Below are 24,126 nucleotides of genomic sequence, written 5' to 3' on the forward strand. Positions count from 1 at the left end.
TCCATACCTAACAGAAAAGAAGCAGATTCACAGAACACAAAGAACAAAGCAGTGTTTATCAGTGGAAAGGGAAGGACGGAGAGGCAACATAGGGTTTGGGAGTTAAGAGGTGAAGACTATTATGTATAAAATAAGCTACAGAATATATTATACAATATGAGGAATATAGTCAATATTTTGTAATAACTATAAATGAAATATTGCCATTAAAAATTGTGAATTGCTAGACAGTACATTTGTAATTTATATAATACCATGTATTAACTATAACAAAAACATTTTTAAAAAGAAAATCTCATGCCTGAAATTATCATAAACTACACTTTCATAACTAATCTTTTAAACTTGGCTAAATTCTACCTATTAGGAAAAAGATGTGTTTATGATTTTCCTTCTCAAGATACCGTATTGGTTTAAAACTGAGGAATGCAAACTTGAGACCGGCGGCCACCCAATTTTACCATGTATGTTTTACATGACCTTGGATAAGGTAACATGTCAGTTTTTAGCACTGTGATTTTGCAATGAAACAAAGAACTCCCTTGAGGTAATAACAGTGAGCTGACATCTTCTAGATGTGACTTTCATCTTCCTTTTCATTTTTATCTTCTGTTTCTGACTTATAGCTCCAGCTGTTTGAACTTTCAGACAAAGAAGCCACTGAGAAATTCATCTATGATCATTTACAATGTGTAAGTGTTTAAGTATTGAGGTAATTCCTTTATGTTGAACTGATCTTACAGGAATTTTCTTCCTTTTATAAAGTATATTTCTAATGATGCTTGTTAAGAAAACCAGGTCATTTTGAGGACTAAGAGAGGGCGGAATGAGAGAAAGAGAAGCCTGTCTCTCCCTCCCCACAATCTAGAGAGAGGCCAGATCACACACAGGCCTGCTCACAAATGCCTCTTTCTCCTTGGCTAATCAAACCCAAAGAATAATACTATAGAGGGCATATACAGCAAGATGGCTTTTATGGGAAGAGAAAATTTTACAGGAGTCTTGCCTCCTCTGAGGGATAAAACATAAAAATGGTAGTCTAAATTGCCAAAATGACCATTCACATTGGCTCAGAAAAATGACTTTCCATCTGAAAAAAGTGCCCCCCCTCACCTCTTCTAGCAGCCCCTTCTACACAGTGCTCTCCCCTGCAATGAGTCTTCTCCACCCCCTGGGTAGGCATGACACAAAGTAGGAGACAGCGATGGCTGAAAATGGAAGGTGCTTTTGTAAGATTCCTCTGCGGAGAAAGAAAGGATAGTTGGTTTTCCAAAGAATCAGAACCTTACAATGTAGCAGGGTAACTATAAATCCATGTGTATGTGGCTTGTATGGAAAGGGGAAATGTGATTCATGAAACTCAGAGCTCCATGCCTTTCAAAGGTCACAGCGATGGAAAACTTGAGCATGAGTTCTCAAACACACACTAGCAATAGATTCTTGGGTAAACTAGTCACCCCAGACCTACCTCCTCCATCAGTCGATGCAGAAGGCAGAACAGTCTCCTGAAAGATGTCTATACTCTACCACCTGGAACCCATGACTGCTTCATTACATGGTAAAGGGGAATTAAGGTTGCTAATCAGCTAACTTTAAAAATAGGGAGATTATCCTGGATTACATGGGTGGGTCCAGTGTAATTACAAGGGACCTTATATGTGGATGAGGAAGGCAGAAGAGAGGGGAAGAGTGGTGTCATATGAAAAGAGTATTACCCCTGTTGCTGCTTTGAAACTGGAGGCCATGAACCGAGGAATGTGGACAGGCTGCTGCAAGCTGGAAAGGGCAGGAAACACAGACTCTCCTCTAGAACCTCCAGAAGGAATGCAGGGCTGACGACAATTTTTTTTTTCCTTCACTTGGGTATAGTTGTTTGGGGCTTCCCACGTGGTGCAGTAGTAAAGTACCCTCCTGCCAATGCAGGAGATATGGGTGCTATCCTTGGGTCAGAAGATTCACTGGAGGAGGAAATGGCAACCCACTCCAGTATTCTTCTCTGGAAAATCCCATGGGCATGGGATCCTGCAGGCTACATGTCCATGGGGTCGCAAAGAGTCGGACATGACTGAGCACACACACGCACACGCATAGTTGCTTTACAATGTTGTGTTAGTTTCTACTAGAGCTGCTGCTATCTCAGTTTTAGACCAGTAAATCCCATTTCAGACTTCTGACCTCCAGAACTATAAGATAATAAAATAAATCTGTATTATTTAAGGTACAAATTTATGGTAATTTGTTCCAATAGCAATATGAAAGCAATCAAAGCCGTGTGATAGATTTTAAATTATCTGATGTGAAATGTTAGGCTAGAAGCCTGCTTAGGGACTCTCTGTTGCAGAGGGAGATGTCTAAGGGGCCACACAGAGAGGAACCATGTAAGAAATTACTTTCCAGCCCAAGAGAGGGAAACCCTTCCCTCTCTACCTTCCACCTCCTCAACTCAGCCCTGGGAGAGTCTGATTCAATAAGAAGGACTTTCACATCTGCAATGGTTTCTTAAGTGTAGCCAGAGCTGACAATTGGAAAATCAGAGCTAGAGCTATAGATAGGATTTCCCCTCAAAGGCTAAGGGTTGAGCTGGAATAAGTAATAAACAGAAGTGAAATCAGACTGCACAGTGCAAGTGGGTTCTGCACAAGAGCTACCCGTGTCAAGCAGACTCAAGCTGATCATTACCGTAGCTATGCTGGGGAAGGGCCAGCGCCATTTCCTGAGTGAGGAGGGATCTTGCTGCATAGATACCCCTCTCAAGGGCACTCCCAGACCAGGGGCTGCCTGTGTGACCAGCCTCCATCCAGACCTTCATCCAATGTCATTACTATCAAAAAACAACAGTTCTGGAGGTGGGCCGAGGTGTGGGAGATTGGGACCGACACATATACACCACTGATACTATGTACAAAATGGACAATGAATGAGGACATACTGTATAGCCCAGGGAATTCTACTCAATGCTCTTTGGTGACCTGAATGGCAAGGAAATCCAAAAGGGAGGGGATATATGTATATATATGGCTGATTCCTCTTGCTGTACACTAGAAACTTAATACAACCTTGTAAAGAAACTATACACCAAATAAAAATTAATTTAAAAAAAATTAAAAAAAATATCTCTGTGCCTATCTTGAGGCAGGGATCACAACTGAAGAACTGAGGGCTATATGTGCGAGCAGGCCAACTATTATTATGGGTTGAGTTGCATCACCCCCCTAAAAAAATGTGTGTGCCCCAGCAACTGCGAATGTATTCTTACTTGGCTAGAGGGTCTTTGGAGATGTCATCAAGTTAACATCAAGTCATGCTGGATGAGGGTGGGCCTCAATCCAATGACTTCTGTCTTTATAAGAAAAGAGAAATTTGGTCATAAACACTGACACATGCAGGGAAAACACCATGCAATAATGGAGACTAGAGTGATATATCTCCCAAACCAAGGATGCTGAGGACTGCCAGCAGCCACAAGAAGCTAGGAAGATACCAGGAAGGTTCCTTCTCTCGGGCCTTCAGAGAGAGCATGGCCCTCCTCTGACACCTTGATTTCAGACTTCTAGCTTCCAGAACTGTGAAAGAATAAACTTCTGTTGTTTCAAGCCTTTCAAAGAATAAACTTTTGCTGAATTTCTGGCCACTTGTAGGGCAGTTGTAGGAAACTCATACATCTACCATATAGGATGGGCAGTGTCAGTTCACCTGGTGTTGTATTTTTAAAACCTTGAGTCAGTGAACTTCAAAAAGAATCAGAAAATTCCATGTCAAAACCTAAAGGTTTAGCTCCTTCTGGCCAAATCAGAAAATCTGGCTGCACTAGACCTATATTCTATCTAGCATGCCCTCCATTAGTTGATATGGGGAGCAGTGACTCCCATTAAACAAGTCGTGATAGACTGAATGATGTTACCCAACTGGTCAAAAGGAACTGCAGATGAGATAAAGTTCATGGTCTCAGATGGAAGATTATTCTGAATTTCTCTGGTGGGTCTGATTAATCATAATGGTTTTAAAACAGAAAGAGGATGGCAGGAGAGTCAGAAAAAAAGGATGTAATAAGAGAAGCAGAAGAGAAGCTATGCAATGTGGGGTCACGAGCCGAGGAATTAAGACCACTGCTAGAAGCTGGACAACACTAGGAGGCACCATTTCCCATAAAGACTCCAGAAGGAACAGGGACTGACCAGCAGTTAGGATCAAGTCCAGAGATTCCAAGGGTGGACAGCTAGCCTCTAGAACCCTGAGATGATGGATTCCCATTATTTTAAGCCAACGAGTCTGTGGTCATCTGCTAAGACAGCAACAGGAAACTGACCCAACAGTGCTCGCCTCTGCCTCAGGCTCCACCTCTCCCCTTTTCTCTCACGCCCTGCAGTACAGCCATTTGGGTTCCCATCTGGCTCTGGTGGCACTGAAATTTGTTCTCATGCATGAGATTCCAGCCCTTGTTAGCACACAGATAGTGAAGCACAGATTAACTCACAAAAGGGAAAGCATATGCATTTTCACAGAAACCTTCCTGCAACTATGCCTTTAAAGAAAAGGCTTTAACCCTGGGCACTTTGAAAGCCAGCCAAGGAGCTTCTTCTCCTCAGCAGGTAGAGTACTGACACAAAGCCAAGATAAGGCCAACCAGTGGGAGGCCCTGAATGTGGGTGGATTATATCCTGGAGCTCACAGGGCACCTTCAGAAAGTTCAGAGCAGAAAAGTAACCTGGCCAAGAAAAGAGACAGGGAGAAGTCCCTTAGAGAGGGACAGATAGTAATTTTTCTGTGGTTCTATTAATAGCATGTTCTAAGAACCAAGGTGAGCAATGCCAAAAAAAAAATAGAGGGACACAACAGAATGGGAAAGACTAGAGATCTCTTCAAGAAAATTAGAGATACCAAGGGAATATTTCACGCAAGGATGGGCACAACAAAGGACAGAAACGGTATGGAACTAACAGAAGCAGAAGATATTAAGAAGAGGTGGCAAGAATACACAGAACTGTACAACAAAGATCTTAATGACCCAGATAATCACGATGGTGTGACCACTCACTTAGAGTCAGATATCCTTGAATGCAAAGTCAACTGGGCCTTAGGAAGCATCACTACAAACAAAGCTAGTGGAGGTGATTGAATTCCAGCTGAGCTATTTCAAATCCTAAAAGATGATGCTGTGAAAGTGCTGCACTCAATATGCTAGCAAATTTGGCAAACTTGGCAGTGACCAAAGGACTGGGAAAGGTCAGTTTTCATTCTAATTCCAAAGAAGGGCAATGCCAAAGAATGTTCAAACTGCTGTGCAAGTGCACTCATCTCACACGCTAGCAAGGTAATGCTCAACATTCTCCAAGCTAGCCTTCAACAGTACATGAACTGGGAACTTCCAGATGTTCAAGCTGGACTTAGAAAAGGCAGAGGAATCAGAGATCAAACTGCCAACATCTGTTGGATGATAGAAAAACCATGAGGACTCTAGAAAAACATCTACTTCTGCTTCATTGACTATGCTAAAGCCTTTGACTGTGTAGATTGCAACAAGCTGTGGAAAATTCTTAGGGAGATGGGAATACCAGGCCACCTTACTTGCCTCCTGAGAAATCTGTATGCAGGTCAAGAAAACAGTTAGAACTGGACATGGAACAGTGGACTAATTCAAAATTGAGAAAGGAGTATGTCAAGGCTGTATATTGTCACCCTGCTAATTTAACTTATACACAGAGTACATCATGCGAAAAGCCAGGCTGGATGAAGCACAAGCTGGAATCAAGATTATTGGGAGAAATATCAATAACCTCAGATATGCAGATGGCACTACCCTTATGGCAGAAAGCAACGAAGAACTAAAGAGACTCTTGATGAAGGTGAAAGAGGAGAGTTAAAAAGCTGGCTTTAAACTCAAAATTCAAAAAACAAATATCATGGCATCCAGTCCTATAACTTCATGGCAAATAGGTGGGGAAACAGTGGAAACAGTGAGAGACTTTATTTTCTTGGGCTCCAAAATCACTGCAGGTGGTGACTGCAGCCATGAAATCAAAAGACACTTGCTCCGTGGAAGAAAAGCTATGATCTACCTAGACAGCATATTAAAAAGCAGAGACATTACTTTGTCATCAAAGGTCTGTCTAGTCAAGGCTATGGTTTTTCCTGTGGTCATGTATGGATGTGAGAGTTGGACAATAAAGAAGGCTGAGCACTTAAGAATTGATGCTTTTGAACTGTGGTGTTGGAGAAGACTCTTGAGAGTCCCTTGGACTGCAAGGAGATCCAACCAGTCAATTATAAAGGAAATCAGTCCTGAATATTCATTGGGAGGACTGATGCTGAAGGTGAAGCTCCAAAGTTTGGCTACCTGACGTGAAGAACTGATTCATTGGAAAAGACTCTAATGCTGGGCAAAATTGAAGGCAGGAGAAGGGGATGACAGAGGATGAGATGGTTAGATAGTATCACTGAGTCACTGGACATGAGTTTGAGCAAACTCTGGGAAATAAAGAAGGATAGGGAATCCTGGCATGCTGCAGTCCATGGGGTCACAAAGAGTAGGACATGATTGAGTGACTAAACAATGACCAAAAAAAAAAAAAAACCAAGGTAGATACTGTACATTATTTCCTTCAACTTTTGCAATAATCCTAGGGAAAAGGTATTTTTATCTGCAATTACAGATGAGACTGAAACTCAGAGAAGCGAGTTGGAGTTGGTATAACAGAACTGGTTTTGAATTCAGGTTTCTGTAACTCCAAAGCTATTTCTAGAAAACTTCTCTGCTCCCCCTGAGTTTAACAGGGTAATGAGGAGGAATGCAGTGACTTGAGGGAGGCTAGATAAAGGCCATCCAGAGAAACTCCGAAGGGCTGGGCTAGGATGGATGCTGGAAAAACGGAGAGGGAAAATACACTAAGTCTTAGCCATGAGTCAGAGAGTCACGTGGTTTAAGTGGAGGAAAGAAAGACAGGCTGAAAACCAAGAGCATGATGCTGCCACTGGCAGGCCTGAAGCAAGGCAAGAGGATGCATTTGAGGGTGGAGATGACCTAGGGAGGCAGAGAGAGCTTCCACTGTCCTTTCATCGGCTAGAAAAGATCCCTCAGGCTGTAAATCCTTGAATTCGTGCCCACAGGTACACAGAGATGCGCTGCATTTAGACAAATGTGTTTTTCCTTTGTTTTCCAAATAGTTCAAAGGAGAAGGATGCCATGGCGTTATCTTATTTCTTTACAGCCTGATCTTCTCCAGAACATTTGAAAGGTAAATACTACAAATATTTGCACAGATATTTCCGATAGCTCTGGGGTCACATGAACTACGTTCTCCTGTGTTGGAAAGTATTTTCATGCCTTATTGGAAACATGAGAGCTATTTTTTTTTTTTTTTTCTAATAGACACTCTTCTGTTGATGCATCCTTTTCTGTAGCTGGTTTGGCTATATTCATGGGAAAGCGGATGTCATCAGAAAAGTGTGAATCTACTTTTCTCGCACTGTGGGAGGTTCCTTCTTGTGGTTATAAATATTGGCAGATATCATTCAGGCTTATTTGTACAACTTTCATAAATGAAAACAATTCATGATTTCTATATACAATAAAATATATACCCACAAATATTTATTTTGTCCCCATGAAATGCAAAGCACTGTTCTTGGCACTGTGGGATATGCAAATAAAACAGGATATGGCCCTGATCGCCTCTCAGGTTCTAGTTTGGCAAAACCCAGGTATACACATCCAGAGACTGGGCAAGTCCCAGATGGTACTTGGTATGTCAGGTGGTGTGCAAAGACAATGACTCTTAAGGGATGCCAGAGGAGGAAGGGTCCCCAACAGATAGGGCAGTCAAGGAAGGCTTCTTGGAAGGAGGAGACCTTCTTCTGGACCCTAAAAAAGGATAAGCTTTTGCAAGTCAGAGAGAGAGAGAAATACAAGACTTCCAGAAAGGAAAAATTTCAAACCTTGAAGCAGTGTTCCTGAAACTTATCATTTGCATATCATACTTTTATGATACATTATTATTTGCTTAACAATTTCCTTAAATCAACACACATTTGGGATTTCCCTGGCAGTTCAGTGGTTAAGACTGTGATTCCACTGCAGGGAGCAAGTTTTCTATCTCTGATGAGAGAACTAAGATCCCACATGCTCCATGGTGTAGCCAAAAAAGAAAAGAAGAAAAATTCAAAATCAGTACACATTTAAATATCCTCGTCTTAAATTTAATATCCTTCAAATAGTAATATGTTAATATATATGATCTAAATCATTTATTTGCTGTGCTAAAGAAAAAAATGTATTAACACATAAATGTGGAACTTTTTAAATGCTCATATCTATATCAACTAACATCAAGCCATACTTTAGGAAACACTGCCCTGAATTATATCTGATGCTTCACCAGTGTCTTTAGGTTTGATTCACAGAAGCATCTGACCTTCCAACCCTGTGACTAGGTTCATCCAAGAACACATACAACTCACACACTCAGCATCTCACTCTGGGTTACAGCTGAAGCCACTTTCCACCTTGATATTACATTGCCCTGGGTAGAACCCTGATCCCTGGTGCCCGATGAAACAGTGGAAACTGCAACCAAGAAATGGGATTAATGCCAAGCTGGTGTTTTCCCCTTAAACAGTCTGTTCAGCTCTGCCTTGGGCCAGCACTCTCTGGAGTGGTCACAAGTCACCACCCTAAGCCAAGCATCCCCTGGGATTCAGAGCAAACAGTTTCTCTGCTGAGTCCAGCATCCCCACAGAGCCCATACCGAAAGATTGTCACACGTGAGGTCTGTCACTTCTTCCTTCTCCCTCATCACTTCTCACTGGCTTCCCTCAATGGCATCAGAATTTCCCCAATCATCTCTATGGCCCCAGTCCTAGAAGCTTTCCAGGGGACAGATGGAAACACACCAGGCACATGGGAAGGACAGTGACCAGATGAGCTCATGTTAGTGCTCCTCTGTGTTGGGGGGGTGAAGGCAGGAAAGGCTGTGGGTCCCTGAAGCAGTCATGGTCTCTGAGTGCTGATGGTTCCCCATTCCACAGGCTTCAGAAGGAGCTGGACGTCTCCACCACTCACCTACTACAACCAAATGCTGGAGGTTTCCTGTGCAGGCAGGTAGGTTGTAAGACTACCTTTTTATTGTAGAATCTGTTATTTATTTTATTTTAAAATAAGGCTTTTATTTTTTTCAGTTAAGTATATTCTCTCCTTAAGTGAAGGGTGATCAAATTATCTTTGAAATACTAAGATGCCCCCCCTTTTTTTTTTCACTTTTCCACTTTCCATTACTGTCCTTTCTAGCTTACCTCTGAGAGTCTGCCATCCCTGAGAGTCTAGAAATGTCAGAAAATATCTTGACAAGACCCTCCTCCCCTCCAGAAATCCCTCATAACTGAAAGGAAAGCACTATAAAAATATCTTAGTTTCATGCATCTTAAATCACAATTATAGAAACCAAAGTTCAAGAAAATATTAAGGGCCCATGGGGAGTTATGGGGCATGGCTCAAGAAAAAAATTAATAAACTCCTATTTTAACTCTACCAAACATTTATAACATATGTTTTTCCAGAATTATATACTGTGGGATTTCATTCTTTTCACTAAAAATGGTAATCTTTGTGATTATGAAAATAAAAAAATTAAGTCCTTGTGTCAAGGTTATCTTTACACATATTTGTCAAATATGTCATCTAGGCAGTTTTGAACCTGATTTTAACTGGAAGAGCAAGTCCACACATCTTTAATGGCTGTCAGAAAGGAAAGTCTCAAGAAATATTACATGGGGTCCTGACCCGCAGCGACATCGGCTATTTGCAGTGGGGTAAGGACACTTCAGAGGATGACAGGCTTTCACAGGTAAGTGTGTTCCAGTTCTCAACCACACCACCAGTGTCTCTATTTGGGCATTTTGTGAAGTCTCTAGATTGCATGTGTCCATACTCAGCTGTGTCCAATTCTTTGAAACTCCGTGGGCTGTTACCTGTCAACCTCCTCTGTCCATCCCCGTGGGATTCTCCAGGCAAGAATACTGGAGTGGGTTGCCATTTTCTCCTCCAGGGGATCTTCCTGACCCAAGGATCGAACCCACGTCTCCTGCACCAGCAGGTGGACTCTTTACCACCAGCTCCATCTGGGAAGCCCTCATTCAAATCTGAGCTTACTTTTTCCTTTACTGCTTTACTGCATGCCTCTCACAAGCACATACAGACACACACAGAGATTTTTCCAGGTCTAAATGGAAATACATGAGCCCCTTGCTTTATATTTTGCTTTATCAATCTTTATGTACATAGAGTACAGGTGATACAAGTAATATGAAAATCATTTTTTAAAACAATACTTGAAGTATACAAATAAAGTCCCCTAGCATCCCCACTCATCAGAAATCGATACTGTCAGCTGACAATGAGTATCTTCCCAACCCTTTATTTAGGCAAATACAAATGCATATATTGTACCTATTACTCAGAGCTTTAAAAATCACTGAAAAAAAAGGGAACCTCACTTATGAATGCCTCTCAAAACACTTTCCAGCTCTGAGGATTTATAACCTCTGACAACCAGAATGTAGACTGTGCTGTTGAAAAGCACAACCAGAGAATTGAGTAAGATGTGATTCTACAAAAACAACCAGTAAAGAGAGTGAGGAAGCAAGTACACCCACCCGAACCACAAATCAAAGATGCTTCTGTGATATTTTCACAAAAAGTTCATCCTAAAACCTAGGGAAGGCAAGGAGGTTCTGTGAGAAGCAACGCTTCTCTGGAGCAACCCTGAAACTAGCTGGGATGGAATTCAATACGATGGTGATAAATGCTCCCAGGTTCAAGGCCTATCAGCGCCAAAGAGCCCCACTGCTCAGAGCCTGTCCTGTCCTTCACTCTGCTGGTTCAGGCTCAAAGTCTCTTTCACATGTACGGGACTTTACACTTAAAAGGTCTTTTTACATCTATCTCTTCATCTGGCTTTCCACCTACTGTTGGGTCCAGCTACAACGTGTTGTTCGTGAAATCAGCACATCACAACACACACAAATCATGTCTGATGGTGTTGGGAACGTGGCATCTGACTGTCACAGAATGACTGTATCTTTCGTACAAGTATGTCTTCAAAGTTTACTAAGTATTCCTTGAGTTTGAAATCTAGTCCATCATAGAAAAATGACAACAGAAACTAACATAACACTGTAAATCAACCACACTTCAGTTTGAAAAAAGAAAAAATGAGAAGTGACAGATAAACTAAAACAAATGAACCCAATCCATCACCCAGGGTCAGTTCTCTCAGAAATGCTTCCTTCTCTTTCTCATATAAATACGTCCTATTTTACTTCTGAACCCTGTCTTTCTCATGTAATACAAATGTCCTTATATGTCAATGAATATGTGTCCTTCATCATATTTAATGGATGCAAACATTTCCACTATATGAAACTGAAAAACTGTACTTTGAATATGTCCTAAACAGAGAATGGATCTGTTATTACTATAAAATTCCTAATTGCTTGTCCCTGATAATTTGGGAATTCATCTTAGAATTTGATGTATACAATAACAAGGAAAACTAAGCCAAAAATAGGGGACTTATAGATTTCATTATACATAGTTTTCTTTCAACCGCACAAGGTCACTTAATGTCCTTGGTTAAGCACTCTGTATCTATTAGAACCCAGGAGTAGGACAAGACTCAGTCTGGTAGGATACACTGGGAGCAAGTTTCAAGGAGTGAGGTACAAATTATTATAAAGTTCTTTCACAATATTATTTCACCATATCCTCACTACAAACGACAAAGATTTAAAACAGTGTTTCTCATAGTTCTGTTATCTGAGTAGGTAATTCACAAGCTCTGTCATATCTTCACACCACCTCTGTTGTTATTTGCTTAATATTTTCCTTTAAATGAACTCACTTTTGAAATTTGAATCTAACCTTTGCTATAGTGGGCTTCCCTGGTAGCTCAGCTGGTAAAGAATCTTCCTACAATGAGGGAGACCTGGGTTCGATTCCTGGGGTGGAAAGATCCTGGAGAAGGGAAAGGCTACCCACTCCAGTATTCTAGCCTGGAATCCATGGGGCTGCAAAGAGTGGGACATGACTGAGCGACTTTCACATACATATATACATTTTCTATAGCAGTAACATAAGCAATGGACTTGATACACTATTTCTTTCTAACACATATTAAATAAATAGGTAACCAGTTTTAGGTCAGTTAAAGCAGTTGTTGGAGAAGACTCTTGAGAGTCCCTTAAACTGCAAGGAGATCCAACCAGTCCATCCTAAAGTAAATCAGTCCTGAATATTCATTGGAAGGACTGATGGTGAAGCTGAAGCTCCAATACTTTGGCCACCTGATGGGAAGAGCTGACTCATTTGAAAAGACCTTGATGCTGGGAAAGACTGAAGGTAGGAGGAGACACCTGATTGAAGGGGACGACAGGGGATGAGATGGTTGGATGACATCACCGACTCAATGGGCATGAGTTTGAGTGAACTCCAGGAGTTGGTGATGGACAGGGAGGCCTGGCGTGCTGCAGTCCATGGGGTCGCAAAGAGTTGGACACGACTGAGTGACTGAACTGAGATGAAAGCAGTTTTAGGTTTATAGCAAAATTGTGTGGAAAGCACAGAGGTTTTCACATATTCCCTGTCCTTACACACGCATGGCTTCCACATTATCCTCCACCCGAGTGGTACATTTGTTACAGTTGATGAACCCACACTGACATGAACTAAGGTCATAGTTTATGCTATGGTTCACTCTTGGTGTTTACACTCTGTGGGTTTGGACAAATGTATAATGACATATATTCATCATTATAGCATCATACAGAGTAGTTTCACTGCCCTAAAAACCCTCTGTGCTCTGCCAAGTCAACCCTCCATCTCCCTCAATGATGGGTCTTTTTACCGTCTCCGTAGTTCTGCCTTTTCCAAAGTGTTATTAATACATAGTTGGAATCATAGCATGTAGCCTTTTTGGATTGGCTTCTTTCACTTAATATTAATAATATGCCTTTATATTTTTCCATATATTTTCATAGCTTGATACCTCATCTCTTTACAGCACTGGATAATATTCCATTGGAATATTGTGAATAATATTTCTATAAACAAATATTATTCCACTGATATATCATGGTTGATTTAGCCATTAACTTATAAAAGTACCTTGGTTGCTTCCCATTTTGGCAATCGTGAATAATGTTGCTATAAACATCCATGAGCAGGTTTCTGTGTGGACATAAGTTTTCAGCTCCTTTGGGTAAATATCAAGGCGGGGTGCAATTGCTGGATCACATGGTAAGAGTATGTTTAGTTTTATAAGAAGCTGCCAAACTGCCTTCCAAGGTGGCTGTACCATTTGACATTCCCACCAGCAGTGGATGAGGGTTCCTGTTGTTCTGCATGCTTGCCAGCATTTAGTGTTGTCAGTGTTCTGGATTTCAGCCACTCTAATAGGTATCACATTGTTTGCTTATTTGCATTGCCCTGAAAATAAGCATATTCTTATTTGCCATCTGTCTATTGTCTTTGGTGAGATGTCTGTTACTCTTAGGGAGCATCTAAAATTATTGGTGCTCAGGTCATCCTCCAGAACAGTGTCAGCTATATGTGTGTAGGACCTGTGTGAACACACAGCCCCATACTTAAGGCTCTGCTGTCACTGCCTTAAAATTCTTAACATTTTTTGAACAGAGGCCTCCAGTTTTTCATTTTTTACTAGACCCCACAAATTGTACAGCTGGTCCTAACCAATGACTCTGGTTTATCTGGCCTGGAGACTGTCTGGTAATCAAGGTTTTTTAACCCCTCAGGTGCATCCAGAGTTAGAAATCTCTGTTCTAGAGAAAGGCTGCTTAACCTCAGCACTACACACTAATATTTTGGAATGGATAATTCTTTGTGGTGGGGGCTGGCTTGTGCATTATGGGATATTCAACAGCATCCTGGCTTTTACCCACTAAATCCCAGTAGTACTGCCCCACCCCATGTGACAACCAAAAATGTCTCCAGATATTGCCAAATGTTCCCCATTGGACAAAACTGTCCCAACTGAACCACTGCTCTAAAAAAGGTGTGTGGGGAGAATCTCATTAGACTTAACTGATTAAATCCATGGTATACAGAATTAGAAAACTATCATTTCAAGTGAAATTACAACAAAGGGTATCTTCTTTCAATACTGATATTTCCTTCAAGTATGAGAAATGTTGACAGCTTTCCATTCCTTTTTACCAAGGTGTCAGGGGCAAGTTTCAAACCTTAAAATTAAACAGGCATTTGCTAAACAGTGACTAAGCTGCTCTGAGAAAAGGGACTATATCAAAGGCTATGCATCACAGCCCCAAAGAAAGTGAGATTGAGAGAAAAAGAGAGCTTCAGAGAATCAAGAATTCATAGCAGTCCAGTGCCACCATTTTCCCTGGATCACATATCTTTCAATACAAGTTAGCTCTGACCAACAGTGCTGCTAAGTCATGTTCTAAAGAAAATTACCTGCAGAGCCTAAAATATCTTCCAGTAATAAAATGGATGTTTGCTGGGACCTTAAATTCTGTCAAGAAGCCAAGGTCTAAGGTTTTAAAAAAAAAAAAGCAAAAGCTTTCTTGCTGGGAAGAGGGCAAAATGTAGCCAACCTCAGGACCACCATCCAAATGCCTGCTCACAAACTGGAAGTAGGGCAAAGGATGGTGAGATGCTGGGTTAGCTTTAAAATCTACATAAAAATCACATCTACAAAGCTTCCATCTTTTCAAGAAGTGACTAATGTGGCTTTTCATCTTTCCTTCTTAGAGTCAGTGTTCTCTCCCCAGGGAGATGCCTATGAATCCTGCCCTCAGTGAAAATTGCCTGAAATTGTACACTAATGGCTTGAAACCCAGAGGATGTTTATTATGTTGTCGCTGACGTGCACTTGAAGTTTGGTTTCAGAACAAATGTATTAAAGAGCAAATATAGGCTGGCAGGTAGTTTTACTTGAACTGCTGAGATATATGACTTTGTTAGGCATCTACATATGTACATATAAAGTTTATTTAACCTGAAGGTGCTTTTTTATTCTTTCTAAGGCAGCTCATTATATTCTGGGAAAAAAGCAATCTATAACTCACCAAATATTATCAAAATAATTTTTATATATAATGATTTTATATCTATAAGAATTTTATATTTTCCCATCACTCCCAAAGCTGGCAATTAAAGTATTTTTTAAAGCTCAATCAGTCCTGAAGACGGTATCTTTTAAAGCTCATTTAGTCATTATAGTCTAACAGCCACTTGTGCAGAGCACATACTGTGTGCTGGGCTCTCTCCAAGTCATTGGTAATAATATCTTCTTTCATTTAAACCTCATTTCTACTCAGAGTTACAATCGGTGTTAGTTCAAGTACAGGGGCTGTTGCGTGATCATTCATTTTTTTTCTTTTTATTGGGAGTATAGCTGCTTTACAGCGTTGTACAATGAAGTGAAACAGCCATATGTGTACATATATCCCCTCCCCCTTGACCTTTCCTCCCCTCCCCACATCCAACCCCTCTAGGTCATCACAGAGCACCAAGCAGCTGTTTGTTTCAGAGATGAGAAATCCCAGACTGAGAAAGGTGTAAGAAGGCCACCAACTAAGGAGGTGTCAGGGCCAGGATTCTGAGCCCAGATCTATATATGTTCCAAGGCACTTTCGGCCCACTGCCTGTCATGATCATCTCTACTTGTTTCTGATAAATACAAAACGTTTGTTCTGGGTAGGATATCTTTCAGAGGTGCTTCTGTAATCAATGTGCTGACATAAACATGTATGTTTGTATATAAGATCTATTACAGATCCTGCCCTCAATCTCCTCAGCATCAGGGTCTTTTCCAATGAGTCAGCTCTCTGCATCAGGTGGCCAAAGTAAAGACCAGGGACAGGAGAAGAAGGGGGCAACAGAGGATGAGATGGTTGGATGGCATCATTGACTTAATGGACATGAGTCTGAGAAAACTCTGGGAGATAGTGAAGGACAGGGAAGTCTGGCATGCTGCAGTCACGACTAAGTGACTGAACAATAAATTACAGATCCTCTGACGCTGGAGTACACATGGTTAGATAGTGGCAAAATCATGGCTCGGTCTTAGAATGCATGATGGTTGTACTCAATATCTAAAACTTTATCCACTGACTACTAGGTTAAAGCAGTGGTGAGTCTGAGTTGATTGTGAACTGCGGGTACTGGTGGCACACACCCTTTCAAGTATCTGTCACCCTTCACCTGTGGTTTGGCAGACTGTGTCTGTCACTATGCGCTAGGAGAACAAGCTCAGTGGTGCTCAGAGATGCGCTAACCAGAAGACTTATCTGATGGTAGTGCATACAGATACCTAATATTTCATAACCTTCTATCATAAAGCTTCTTGCAGCACAGCTGTTGGCTCAAAAAAGAACCAGATGTGGTTCGAGGGCAGTGCTTTAAGCATCATTGGATTGAGGACTTCACAGTTACTCCCTGCCCTTTCTGCTCTGAGGCATGGTGACTCTGAACAAGGATACGCCAAATGCATATAGGTATTGGAGCTAAGTGGTAAGAACCTGCCTGCTAATACAGGAGACATAAGAGATGCAGGTTCAATCCCTGGGTCAGGAAGATCCTCTGAAGAAAGGCATGGCAACCCACTCCAGTATTCTTGTCTGGAGAATCCCATGGACACAGGAGCATGGTGGGCTAAAGTCCACATGGTCAGAAAGAGTCGGATATGACTGAAGCGACTTAGCTCGCACATAAGCATTTTTTGGGTATTTAGGGACTCCTGCCTCGGGTAGGCCGGAGAAGGCAGTGGCACCCCACGCCAGCACTCTTGCCTGGAAAATCCCACAGATGAAGGAGCCTGGTAAGCTGCAGTCCATGGGGTCGCTAAGAGTCGGACACGATTGAGCGACTTCACTTTGACTTTTCACTTTCATGCATTGGAGAAGGAAATGGCAACCCACTCCAATGTTCTTGCCTGGAGAATCCCAGGGATGGGGGAGCCTGGTGGGCTGCCGTCTATCGGGTTGCACAGAGTTGGACACAACTGAAGTGACTTAGCAGAAGCATCAGCAGCCTCGGGTGGGCATTCTAAATCGGAAGATATGTAAGCACTGGTAAGAGAAACCTAGTATAAGAAGTTTTCTGAGTTCAAAAGAAAATCAATGTGCTGCTTGGCAGAACCTGCTGTCGCCATGAAACCCCCTCATCCGCCACTGCATCTGTCTTCCCTAAGTGAATCTCTTCTAACTCGGTGATAAAATTGCAGAGATTGCAAAAACGCACGTCTTTCGGTCCCAATGTCACAGCCCAGTAGGTGAGATTGAAAAAAAAACAACAAAAAAGGAGCTCTCATTAGATGACATGCAAGCCCCCCAGAACCCACCAGACTGACAGTTTGTGCAGCACACAGCCAGCTCCCTGCAAGAAGAGGCACTATTTTGAAGCCTCCCATCACTTTTCTATTTGAAGATACAGGTTTGAGTGTGCAGTTCCAATACCTAAGTGAGAACATAAAGTAGTTTGAGTCTAACACCATCTGGAAAACCTTAGGAGGTTCACATTATCTTTGCACCTGCCACCGAGAAGAAAAATCAACTCTGATTTTTAGAAGGAACGGAAGCCATTTAGGTCTTGCTGGAATTGTTCCCCCGACAGCCCTGGCAGAGCGCATCACCTCTGAGTTCTACCTTCTTCCCTCTTTACATTTTTCCCTTTAAAGAGACTGACAGGAAGAAATCCAACACTGAAAGTACCAGATGAAGCTCCACCCACTGTTCTCTACCCCTGAGTCGCTGGGGTAGCGCCTGGAAAACACGACAACAGCCCTGCAAACTGGCTAAGAGAAGCTACATCAACTCGTGTTCCGGGTGGCAGAGATGAGAGCCAGACTGTGAAGAGCCACGCGTGTGAATCGTCACCAGGAATCGGTGAAGAAAGCACAACATTTCCACACCTTTCTCCCAATCAGATCACCGGATGGGGGTCCTGAGACTTCACCACCAAGCTCCTTACGCAGAGGCGCATTCCCGGAGCCATTGTTCTGGAGCCGGCCTGCGCCTGCGCTCAGTCACTGTCCTGTCCTACTCGTTTGCGACCCCGTGGATTGTAGCTCACCAGGTTCCTGTGTGTATGGGATTTTCCAGGCAAGATACTGGAGTAGTCTGCCGTTTCCTCCTCTAGGGGAATCTTCCCTGACTCAAGGATCGAATCAGGTCTCCTGCATTGGCAGGCGGATTCTTTACCACTTAAGCCACCACATGGACAGATGGATCCTCACTCTCTGGTGCTTAAAATTTGTCCCTTCTTCCTATCTTTGTAACTTTACCTTCAATGACACCTGCTATGAAAGGTTTGATTGCCGCATGGAAGGCTGAACTGACTGGGCTTATTACACAATAAGTGAATTTAAGGAGAAAGGTGTTTTATTTATAGCACCACTCTATCACAATTTAATTTCCTTTTTACCATGGCAACTTGAGGCAACACGCACAAATTCTGCATTGATGACATCTCACCAGTAAAACATACTTAGAATTCTCTTTCGTGGGGAGGTTAGCTGATAAATTGTGTCTATCCCAAAGCAATACAAATTCTTAACTGAAGATGCCAGTCAAACAGATTCCATGGTGCATTGAGGAAAGGGCTTTGATATTTGATTGGGTTCAGTTGGGAGGTGCTCAGTTTTGGTTCTGCAGGACTCCGTTTAAACCAAGCATGTTCTATGCTGTAACCTGAGGCTCACTTCTTGGAGTTAAAACCCAAAGTGCTGTGACAGACATATTTCTCTTGACCAGAATCTCTCAGGGCAAGTGGGACTCTGCCTGCTCAGTGTAGGGTCTCCAAATGGTCACTCTGAATGCTGGAGATTGTTATATTTATGACTCCTTTGTTTTCCTCCTACTTTAGTAAGATCATGAGTAGCTTTGAGTTCAGGAGAGAAAACTGTTGCACTGTTGCATAAAATCACAACAGTGCAGTGGCCACACCTTACAGAGTATGAATCTGAGCTCCAGCTGAATTTTGCCAATGTCACAAAGATTTTGTGAAACAATATCATGTATGTCTACAGTCAATTACATCCACCCACACATCACTTACAGGAACTTTCGCTGATTTAAAATCAGCCAGAATATGCATCTGCAGTTAAAATGGAGTGGCATTTTATTACAAACAGCCCTCAGTTTCCTAATTAGCTTATCCATATTTTCAAACTTAATAATTCCAAGTCCTGTGAATCATATTTTGATTATACATAACCTTAGTACTATCGCAAGAAGGCCTAAGAAAGAGCTTATTTTATAACTAATGAATGGTGATGAAGTTCTTTGGAACTTGGGGGGTGGATTCTGGGATGTAAATACATGGGGTTGCTTCAATGGCACATCCTCTGTGTTTTATTTCCAATGTAGCCAGTGGGAGACTTGCCCCAAGTTTGGTGTATTATACTCATGTTATACTCAGTCCAGGGAGGGCTGGTGTTGATGTGAGCAGATGAGCATGCCCACTATCAGTGTGTCCAGACTGGGGTGCTGGGCTTACACCCCTTTTTTCAACTATAAACTAAAACTGAGGTCATTTCTTTTAAACACAGTAGTATAATTTTTCTCCAGTAGCTAAAGAGTAAAGTTTAAAGACAAAAGCACCTCTGATTCACCCACTCACCCACAACTGAAGAATTTCAACTCTAGAAGAAGGAAGGGATTTGAATAGAATGATTGAGAAATCAAAATGTCAAGTTACTAGCCTTTATTACTTGGGTTGACAAAACTCGCAGTCATTTTTTCAAAGCTGGATTTTCCACGCAACAGACTTTGTTCCTGAACACACAGTACAACTCTGAGGACCGAGAAGAAAAGAAACAGAATAGAATTCTTTTGTTATGGGAAGATATGCCACAGCTGAGGGTCCAGAGCTCTCCCTGACATCGTGGGGAATGATGGGGGTTTCCATGTAGCTCACGTTAATCTCTTTATGTGTGTGTGTGTTTTTTTTAAGTGTTTTCTAAAAAACATTAATGAGTTTCAATGGCATTAAAAAAAATATGTGCTTCCCTGCCTCTTTAAACAAAATGGGAGATATCATCAAGCAAAACACTATAACCCTGATTCCCTCATGTGTTTGGACTGCAAAGAAATCAAACCAGTCAATCCCAAAGGAAATCAACCCTGAATATTCACTGGAAGAACTGATCCTGAAGCTTCAATACTTTGGCCATGCAAAGAGCTGACTCATTGGAAAAGACCCTGATGCTGGGAAAGATGGCGGGCAAGAGGAGAAGCTGGCGACAGAGCATGATATGTTTAGGTAGTATCACTGATTCAATGGACATGAGTTTGAGCAAACTGGGAGATAGAGAAGGACAGGGAAGTCTGGCATGCTGCAGTCCATGGGGTCACAAAGAATTGTACATAACTTAGTGACTGAATAGCAACAACCAACGTCAGGGGTTACTGGAGTATGCAGGATCCTTTACAAGTGAGCCTCCCAGAGTGGTGCTTTGGTGAATCTAATTCACTGGCCTGAGAATTCAAGGCTGAATTGACAGTTGCCTGGAAAAACCAGAAAACAAGCAGATTAAAACACTGAACTTAGGCTTCCCTGGTGACTCAGTGGAAAGAATCCACCTGCCTATGCAGGAGATACAGGTTTGACCCTTGATCTAGAAAGATCCCACATGCCACAGAACAACTAAGTCCATGCACCACCACTATTGAGCCTGTGCTCTAGAGTCTAGGGGCTGCAACTACTGAAGCTCATGTCCCTGAGAGCCTGTGCTCCATGAGAAGCCGCTGCAAAGAGAAGTGCATACACCACAACTAGAGAGAAGCCCCCACCTGCCGCAACTAGAGAAAAGCCCACGGAGCAACAAAAATCCAGCACAACCAAAAACAAATAATTTTTAAAAATAAGGAACTTAATATTATACGTAATATTGAACTAGTACACTCAGCTCTAAGTACATCTTCACAGTTGATCTACATGTTAACATGCAGATATGTGTATATCTGTGAGCGTGTTTGTGTGCGTTCCACTCATCTCCCAGAAGCTTTTTTCTGTATTCAAAATATCCTCTCTTTCCATATTCTAGGCTCTTTTTCCTATCTATGATCTAAATGGTTAGTGCTGCCAGAATGACCACCTGCTGAATGAAATACTGTCCTATCTTGGGAACAGAAATAAGTACACTAGTCAACAAAAAGACCAGTTCAAGTTCTCATATTCCATTCCACACTTCTATTTCAGTCTATTTATTCTCCATCTCACTAACAAACCAAACTGAGATGGTTCCACCAGCTCCATAAACCCACCCTCAAAATGTTTTAAAATAAAATCCATGAAGAGAAAAACTGGAGCATCACCACCACACCATTCATAAATGCAAATTCATTCATGAGAAAGCCTTTGTTTGAAATCTGCCTGCATGCACAGTACCCTGCCCAGCTACAAGCGCAATGCCAAGTCTCTGAGCTGCTTTTAAAAAAATTTTTTTTAAGGCTTTATTGAATTTGTCACAATACTACTTCTGGTTTTTGTGTTTTTGTGTTTTGGCTATGAGGCATGTGGGATCTTAGCTCCCCCTTACCAGGGATCAAACCCACACTCCCTGTATTGGAAGGCAAAGTCTTAACCACTGGACACCAGAGAAGTCCCCAAGCTGCTTTTTGATCTTGGTGACATGTGTTTTCTCGTAGGCCGCCAAATCTAATGTTCATCTGCGTTCCTTTCTCCTCTTGCAGGTGGGCAGCATGCTGAAGACTCCCAAGTTACCTGTCTGGCTGTGCAACATCAACGGAAATTACAGTGTCCTGTTTAGCACAAACAGGCAGCTTTTATCAGACTGGAAAGTGGAGCACCTCTTTGATCTGTATTTCTACAGTGGCCAGCCCGCACAGAAAAAGCCTGCGCACCTTACCATAGGTGAGCGCTCCAGACCCTAGTGCTCTCAAGCTTAATGTGCTCAGAGAGCCGAGGCTGTGCTGGTTTACAGCTCTGTGGATGCTTGGGCTAGCTCTGCAGGAGGATGTGGAGGCTTGATCTCTAAAATGAAACCTAGGCTTCAACGTCATGGGTCTAACCTAAGCATTGTAACCTTGGGGTTCCAACTGATGAATTCTAATCCCAAGATAGAGTATCAGATGACTGATCATCCCAGAACACAGCAACTAAGCTGAGAGTACATTTGCATTCAGATCAGTTCAAAAAGCATTTTTGAGGCCTACTAAGCACCAGGCATGTGCCAGACACTAGGAAGGCAAGAAGGTACAGTCTTGGCAGAGGTTCTAGTGTGATCATACAAGCCATTTCATTTCAATTCCCACCATGTTTAAAAAAAAACCAAAAACCATGAGAAAAAAGATTAACCGTAAGATGTCTTTAAACACTAGCCTTTTGGACAAGGGAATAAACATGATGAAACCAGGAGCCCGTATATGCTACCAAGGCACCATGCATGGAGCCTTGCTGATTTGGTGTCTGACTCTTTGCATTTAGTATCACAGGTCTGCCTTTAGCCAACTTTTCATTATTACGACTGCATTTAGAAGAGTATTTTAGTGACTGTTTTGTCCGTGTAGCTCCTCTTTTTCTTTAATTATGAGAAATTTATATTTGTGTGTATTTGTATACACATACATGTGCTTAGTCGCTTAGTCACGCCCAATTCTTTGCGACCTCATAGACTGTAGTCTGCCAGGCTCCTCTGTCCATGGGATTCTCCAGGCAAGAATACTGGAGTGAGTTGCCATGCCCTCCTTCATGGGATCTTCCCAACCCAGGGATCAAATCCAGGTCTCCCTCATTGCAGGTGGATTCTTTACCATCTGAGCCACCAGACAAACCCAATACATACATACATACATATATATATATATGCACAGGCACGTGCGTGTGTGTGTATATATGTATATATGACCCCAGAAAAATGTATATTATATATATACACACCCATTTCATTTAGTGGAACATTGCCAATACATTCCTTAAGATACATTATTGTTTCTACTTTTCTACTATTATCGCTTCTACTTTACTCTCTTCTTTGAGGAAAGCACTGGGATTTTTTTTTTTTTTTTTTTTTATTAGCTCACACACACAGCAAGCATTGTGTTCCAGGCACTGTGTTGAAAGCCTTACATACATTATTCCATTAAATCCTCCTAAGAGTCATCTAAAGTAGACACTATGATACTTATTTTACACAGAGGAAACTGAAGTGGCCAAAAAATGATTTCTAATGGATGAGGTTGAGAGATACTAAGTACCTTTCCAAAGGTCATTTGCGACAAACTTGGGCCTTGAACTCAGTTCTAGATCTACTCACGAGAATACTTGCACTTCACCCCAAAATGCAAATGTACTCTTAGCATTGAGAAGGTCTCTCTTTCCTTATTTTTCCCTGACAACATTTGGTGATTTATTGATACACCTATCTCTATGTGTTCCATCACGGGGCGGGACCACACCATTACATGACATCAATACTGAGTTTTCAAAATCTACAACAACCCAGACTATCATGGACACGTCTTGTATGGGGCATATCTACACACCATCTACTGGAATCCCCATCAGCTCACTCACTTCTAGGAACACAGCTTGCTGAGCCCAACTCCTGCCCACTCATCCTATTTTCCTTCCTTCCTGGCTGCTTCTGAAATGGTATACATAGGCTGGGGTCTAAATGTTGACTATTCCTTCTCAGACACTCACTCCCATCACTGGGAAAGTGTCCAACACGAAGATGAACACAGACCAGGAAGACAGTTTTCCCCACTGGAGATGGTGATCAGAACCAAGTGGAGAGATGCCACCATCAACTGGAATGGATCTGTTCCCTTTTTCTAAAGAGGAAGCCAAGATGTACAATGAAGTCTGAAGCATCAGCACTATGGGGACACAAAAGCCTAACTTGGGGAAGGCCATTTTAAGCTTATGTTCCTTATTCAGAAGCCCCACCCAAAACACCCCCATAAGCAGTATGTTTTTTCTTTTGTCGCTATGAACTCTCTGCAGTTGCTATTGGTATTGTTGGAGACACACAGAACCCTTACTTCAGGGTCTGGAAGGTGTATCCTTTATGCTCATATAGACTGGTTCCTCATTTTTATTCAAAAGAAAAACTGAAGTCTCTTTCCTCC

General features: G+C 41.9%; 1 protein-coding gene across 1 annotated transcript in view; it reads left to right on the forward strand.

Annotated features, from left to right (window-relative positions):
• MINDY4B (MINDY family member 4B) overlaps positions 1 to 23,833 on the forward strand; it is a 40,738-nt gene extending 16,905 nt beyond the window's left edge. Inside the window, exons 7-12 of the mRNA XM_068969126.1 lie at positions 627 to 692; positions 7,162 to 7,232; positions 9,022 to 9,094; positions 9,675 to 9,836; positions 21,727 to 21,907; positions 23,691 to 23,833. Of these exons, the coding sequence (XP_068825227.1) occupies positions 627 to 692; positions 7,162 to 7,232; positions 9,022 to 9,094; positions 9,675 to 9,836; positions 21,727 to 21,907; positions 23,691 to 23,833 (696 nt within the window). The remainder of the gene's footprint in view (positions 1 to 626; positions 693 to 7,161; positions 7,233 to 9,021; positions 9,095 to 9,674; positions 9,837 to 21,726; positions 21,908 to 23,690) is intronic.
• Positions 23,834 to 24,126: the final 293 nt, after the last annotated feature.

This window comes from Capricornis sumatraensis, chromosome 1 (genome assembly GCF_032405125.1).
Source record: "Capricornis sumatraensis isolate serow.1 chromosome 1, serow.2, whole genome shotgun sequence".
Classification (NCBI taxonomy): domain Eukaryota; kingdom Metazoa; phylum Chordata; class Mammalia; order Artiodactyla; family Bovidae; genus Capricornis; species Capricornis sumatraensis.